The 6,911-nt window shown below is 38.6% G+C and overlaps 1 protein-coding gene across 1 annotated transcript; it reads left to right on the forward strand.

Annotated features, from left to right (window-relative positions):
* Window positions 1-678: 678 nt before the first annotated feature.
* On the forward strand, window positions 679-3,020 carry LOC124720149. Its single transcript, XM_047245456.1, has 2 exons — window positions 679-2,727; window positions 2,960-3,020. The coding sequence occupies exon 1, from the start codon at window positions 959-961 to the stop codon at window positions 2,711-2,713; it is 1,755 nt and encodes a 584-aa protein (XP_047101412.1). The 5' UTR covers window positions 679-958; the 3' UTR covers window positions 2,714-2,727; window positions 2,960-3,020.
* The last annotated feature ends 3,891 nt before the right edge of the window (window positions 3,021-6,911 follow it).

Consider the following 6,911-nt stretch of genomic DNA (forward strand, 5'->3'; position numbering starts at 1 on the left):
ATGCTGCTGTGTACTATTTCCCCACATCGGAAACCTTGTTATTCCATCCACACGCCCACCCTTTTTTCTCCCCCCCCCCCTTCCTTCCGACCAACAATGGAATCGGACGTCTTTTTCTTTTTTGTGCCACGTATACTTGCTATGCACAGCCAAAGAGATAGAATTCGACGTGCTGAAAGCTCAAAAAGTGGTAAGACTCTTTCACACTGTGAAAACAGAATTATATTCTACTACACTTCCGAAAACACAACTTCAAATATGTAGCGATAATTGCGAGAACGAGGTAATATAAAATAATAATGGCACTCGACAATGCAATGTTTGTATCGAGATATCTGTTTATGGGGTAAAACTTTGGACTTTGTGTATTGCTATGTTGTGGCAGAAGTATCGATATTTCGACAACCCGTCAACAGCGCTAACTTTCTGATATTGACAACACATCGTACGTGAAATATCGATATTTCGATACACAGGTGCCAGAATTTTAGTTTTCAAATTCAAGTTAATTAAGATTGCATCTGTTATTTATAAGTGCGAGGAATGGGTTTAATTAACAAGAAAGTTAAGGGGGGACGTACATGAAAATGACCAAATTTGTGAAAAAAATTTTATTGGCTCTTCATTTACTACATGGTATTGAAATTTCAATTACCAAATATTACGTTCCAATTCCGCTTCTAAGGGGGAAAAAAATAATAATTTGTAATAGCTTGCACAGGGCGACGCCCCCCCATCTTGGTCTTCATCCTCTCGTATATCTATTTATACTGCGTTTTTTTCCAGTTTTGTGCAGTCACAATGCAGGGAACGTTTGTGTACTACATCAAGAAGGCTGTGGAATAATATCTCTGCCGCTGGTTTTATATTCTTTGATTTATAGCGTTTGTTTACGAGTGTTTGTTTGGAATACATTTTTACGAAAGTTGTAAGTAGACTTGTTATTATATTTTGCAGCATGCCGCGTTCTAGTAAGGTGTTTAAAAAGGTTAGAAAGTGTCAAGCTTCTCGATGTAGTAAAGACAACTTGAAAACCAGCCCCATAATAACAAATGGAAACGATACTTCAACCAAGAAAGCGAGTGCTTCGAGAAGGAAAATTGACAGCTGTCAATCACTTGATGATTGTGGCTCAGACACTCAAGCTACTAGTGGTTTTAGGCTTATTGATTTGAAAATACTATCTGATATTATATCATCTGCTTGTGTATGTGCTGACTGTGGTGCAAAAAGTTTGAGATTATATGACGAAGAAAACAGAATTGGAATAGTGTGTATGTTGCATCTTACTTGTGAAAGCTGTCATTCAGACACTGCTTTTAGAACTTCGGCATCAAGTAACCGGATATATGAAGCAAATATGCGTTTAATATATGGCATGAGATGTTTGGGCATAGGCAGGGAAGGTACCAGACTGTTTTGTGGGATCATGAACATGCCACAACCAAGTGCTAGGTACACCACTGGAAATAAAACACTGCTAAGTGCTCTTCAAGAGGAAGTGGAAGAAAACTTGAAGTCCTCTGCAAAGGAAGCTGTGAAGATGAATAGTGAACTAAAGACAGAAGCAGATAACACGCCAGACACCGATTTGTGTGTGTCATGTGATGGAACGTGGATGAAGCGTGGACATACATCACTGTATGGAGTATCATCTGTCATTAGTGTTGATACTGGAAAAATTCTTGACGTTCAGGTAATGAGCAAATATTGCTATAGCTGTGTACTCGGAAAGAGAGCTGGTGAAGTGGAAGAAAATAAGTGGCAGGTTGAACACAAGAAAGTGTGCTGTAGAAATTATTCTGGTTCTAGTGGTGGAATGGAACCTGCAGCTATGAAACTTATGTTCCATCGAAGTGTGGAAAAGTACGGTGTTAGATACACAAAATACCTTGGTGATGGTGACTCCAGCTCCTTCAAAACTGTTTTGGAAAGTGAACCTTATGGTCCCCATTGTGCTATAGAAAAGTTGGAATGTGTTGGACATGTGCAAAAACGAATGGGAGGCAGACTTTTAAAATTGAAACGTGAATTGAAGGGCAGGAAACTTGAGGATGGAAAACTTTTAGGTGGTCCCAACAGACTCACAGACAAAGAAATTCATTCTTTACAAGTGTACTATGGCAAGGCAATAAGGGACAACAGTGGAAATTTGAATAACATGCAGAAGGCTGTGTGGTCTATTTATTTTCATAAACTATCCACAGATGACAAACCTGTACATAATTTGTGTGACATATCGTGGTGCAAATTCAAGCAGGCTGAGCGTGATGGCATGAACTATTCACACAAGCACAGTTTACCTGTGGCTGTTTTAAGTGCTATAAAACCAACATTTAGGTGTTTAGCAGAGCCAGACCTCCTACGAAAGTGTGTGCATGGAAAGACACAAAACCCTAATGAAAGTTACAACTCACTGATTTGGAAACGTTGCCCAAAAACAACATTTGTTTCAACAATTATTGTTGAAATTGCTGCATATGATGCTTGTTTAGTTTTTAACAATGGTAATCTTGGAAGAATAAAAACTCTACAGAGGCTAGGATTTCATCCAGGAGCTTTCACCTATTCAATATTGAAGGACATCGATGACAAAAGAGTTGCTGCGGCTGATATTACAGCCAATAAAATTGAACAGCAGGTTAACCAAAGAAGACAAGCAAAGAAGAGACTGCTTGCAGATGAAGAGGAGTATGCATATGGCTTGCACTAGTTCACACAGAGACGGTAAGACCTAATACAAACACTATCAAATCATTGATTCAGTTTTCCCGTAACTTACATTTTTATAACTTTATGTACCTTTTTCTCAAAAACCACAAAAGGTAGAGAAGTGAAATTTGGTATATGACTAGTCAGTACTATAGTGAAAAATTCTGTGGAAGGAATTTTCATTTAATAAAATAGTAAGGTATTTATGGTAGAAAATATTCCTTAAATTTGATATATTATTTTTCAGGGAAATTGGGAGACCCGTAAAAACTGAACAAAAGAAGATATAAAAATTCTGCTCCACAGAGTTTTGTAATTATTTGGTATGAAAGTGTGTACAAAAATTCATTAACATTGCTCTCACAGTTTTCTCAAAAAAGGAACATTTGTAATTACATTGTTGAAAAAAAATTAATTGTTAATAATTAAAGATGTAAAAGGTCAATAAAAATGAAAATTTAGGTTCATATGCGCATAACATTTCTTAATAACTGTACCAAATTTGGATTGATTATCTTAAAAAATTAGAGTTTTATAAAATACTTTTAAAATTACTGCAGTTTCGTGTACGTCCCCCCTTAAGGAAAGCAGAATTTAATTAATCACTATTTTACATATCAATAGAGAAATATTAGGAAAAAATTGAAAAGAAGTTATACTACAGCATAAAAAAATAGAAAAAAATTGTCACTCAAGATACGGACAGAGTAATGAAAAAATTGTCAGTTACAAAAGTTATTTTCTAAGAAACTTAGAATAATTCGTTGGCTAACAACGGCCCCTTCTTCTGCATCAGAGCGGGAATATCAGCCTATGACTATGGCCCACCAATGGTAGCCATATGAATTTTAACCAATACTATCACTTCTCCAGCACGAAAGCCTGAAAACTCTCCCTTTATAGTGTTCTTGGCAGTAGTGGACACCAGAAGATCCGGAGCTAGATCCCAGCACTGGGGTCGCAACGTGGATCATTTTAGAAGAAACATGATGCGGCCTAATAACCCCGAAGACAACGGCCACGAAAGCCTGCAGACTTACGTAATTCGTTAGTATTTTCTGCTTTTTATCTACTTCTTTGTCCAGAAATCGGTTCACCAAGCTTTTAAAAACAGTCTTTCTGCTGCAACTGAATTCCCTACAACGGATTAATACTTCAGAGCTATCTGATACAGATTCGTGCTAGGTTGAGACATTTCGCTGGATATCGTGTTTGAGTTATCTCCTAACAGTCTGGGGGGCGGTATTTGAAAATATACCGACTATTCTGCAGAAGTGTCTTCAGTGTCTAGAGTTGTTCTTTCATTTTATTTTATTTTTTTCAGCTCCCACATTTCAGATATTTCTGCCAACCTCCTCTCACGTAAGGGGAGGTTACTCAAGTACACAGTTGACACCAGTCAAACATTATCTAACTAATTCAAAGTATGAACTGTACACATCGTTCTTACGTTGGCCGTATTTCGATATTAAAAAGAAAGTAGAGCTGAGTTTTCTCCGTTAAAACTCATATGATTATGATGATAATACTAATACTAATACTAATACTATTCGATTATATCGCCACAAAATATCGATGTTACTGACAGATCAGGTTGGCAAATATCGATTAACAATATCGTGTTGTTGATTCCGACATATCGATATTTCCACATATCGGCGTCCGATGTCACACACAACCGCAGACTGTACCAACAGCTCTCGCTAAGACACTCGCACGGGTTCACTGTTTCACGAGTCAGCTTTCCCAGTCACACGAATAAGTTGAAAAATTTTAATACAACGTGTAAGCGATAGGTGTTTGCAACGTACCACAGCGGTGCAGAAGACGCCAAGAGAAACGGTTTGATATGGGACGCTTGTGGTCTATCGAGTCGGAAAAATTTCTCAAACCGGGCCACCAAAACCACCTAAGAAGGGGACCGTACGGACTTCCCAACAACTATTTCATTCTTGTTAACAAGGTGTGTAGGGCACGATTAGGACCTGAACGTATGTAAACAGGAAGACGCCACTTCGAACAGTTTTAGGAAAAAATCGAGCTTGAAAATGTTGCGTGCGCATATATACTTTACAAGGTAACTAGTGTACAAGGATTGCACAGCCCGGCGACTAAGCGCTTAGGTTCATAAATCTGAGATCTCTAGATCGAACCTACTTCCTTTTCTTCATTTCGTCGTAATTCCAATAACAACTATGTGTTGTACACCACGAAATTGTGCGAACCGCTTACGGGTGTAAATCAAGTTTGTTTTGGAGTGGACACATGGAAGCATGCACACGCTGATACTCGGTGTTCATTACCTGTGCTGTATGTCGCAAAGTAGTGGCTTTCCATGCTTCTACGATCAGCATCATCCTGATTTGTGCAGTGCTCCGCATGTTACACATCATACTTGTCACAAATGCACATAAAGTAATATACACAAAATGACTGTATTGATTTGATTGAAAAGTACCCAGTATCGTCTTTCTATTTCCTGCCACCTTACCAAGTCATTTTTTTTTATTTTTCCGAATAAAGATTATGAGAATAATAAATCTGTTATTGGAAGTACAGGGTAAGACAGAATAACGGGTATGTTTGGAATGAGTAGCCGACCGTAATGGTCGAGCGGTTCTAGGTGCTACAGTCTGGAACCGCGCGATCGCTACGGTCGCAGGTTCGAATCCTGCCTCGGGCATGGATGTGTGTGATGTCCTTAGGTTACTCAGCTTTAAGTAGTTCTAAGTTCTAGGGGACTGATGACCTTAGAAGTTACGTCCCATGGTCCTCAGAGCCATTTGAACCAACTCCTCAATTATCAATGGAAGCAAGACTAAAGAAAAACCAAGACACGTTCATAGAATTTTTCGACGTGGAGAAAACGGTCGACAACGTAAAGTGGTGCAAGATGTTCGAAATTCTGAGAAAAATGGGGGTAAGCTGTAGGGGCAGACGGGTTAACATACGATATGTACAAGAGCCAAGAAGGAATAGTAAGAGTGGACGACGAAGATCGAATTGGTCGGATTAAGAAAGGTGTAAGACAGGGATGTAATATTTCGCCCCTACTGTTCAATCTGTACTTAGAACAAGCAGTGATGCAAATAAAAGAAAGATTGAGGAGTGGGCATTAAAATTCAAATGATACGATTCGCTGATGACATTGCTATCCGGAGTGAAAGTGAAGAAGATTTACATCTGCTGAATGGAATGAACAGTCTAATGACTACAGAATATAGACTGAGAGTAAACCGAAGAAAGAAGAAAGTAATGAGAAATAGCAGAAATGAGAACAGGGAGAAACTTAACATCAGGATTGATGGCAACGAAGTGGATGAAGTTAAGCAATTCTGCTGCCTAGGCAGCAAAACAATCAGTGAAGGGTGGTGCAAAGACGACATGAAAACCGGACAAGCACCGGCAAAAAGCGCATTCCTGAACAAGAGAAGTCTACTAGTATCAAACATGGGCCTTAATTTCGGGTAGGAATTTCTGAGAATGTACGTTTGGAGCACAATATTGTATTGTAGTTAAACATGGACTCTGGGAAAACCGGAACAGAAGAGAATCGAAGCATTTTAAGATGTTGTGCTATAAAAGAATGTTGAAAATTAGGTGGACTGATAAGGTAAGGAATGAGGAGGAGGTTCTGTGCAGAATCGGAGAGGAGAGAAATATGTGGAAAACACTGACAAGGAGAAGGAACAGGTTGATAGCACAGCTGTTAAGACACGAGGGAATGTCTTCCACGGCACTAGAGGGAGCCGTAGAGGCCAAAAATTGTAGACCATGACAGAGCAAATGATTGAGGACATTTGTTGCGAGTGCTACTGTGGGATGAAGAGTTTGGAACAGGAGAGGAATTCATTGTGGACTGGACGAAACCAGTCAGAAGACTGATAACTCAAAAAAAAAAATAAAATATATATATATATATATATATATATATATATATATATATATATATATATATATATATATATATAGGAACCTCGTTAACTGCACGGAATTTGGCACAATAATCCCACAGGAGGACATACACGAAACAACTCTATCACTAATGCAAAGCTGAATAAATGCTTGCATAGGGGCCAGAGGGTAATGAAAGCGTTACCAGTGTGCTAAATTTGTGAAGACTCCTTTTGAATGAATCATCCAGTTTTCTGAAACTGCAGTCATTTGTCTGCACGTGCTCGTCGTATCTGGTGATTACC

The sequence above is a fragment of the Schistocerca piceifrons genome, chromosome 11 (assembly GCF_021461385.2).
Source record: "Schistocerca piceifrons isolate TAMUIC-IGC-003096 chromosome 11, iqSchPice1.1, whole genome shotgun sequence".
Classification (NCBI taxonomy): domain Eukaryota; kingdom Metazoa; phylum Arthropoda; class Insecta; order Orthoptera; family Acrididae; genus Schistocerca; species Schistocerca piceifrons.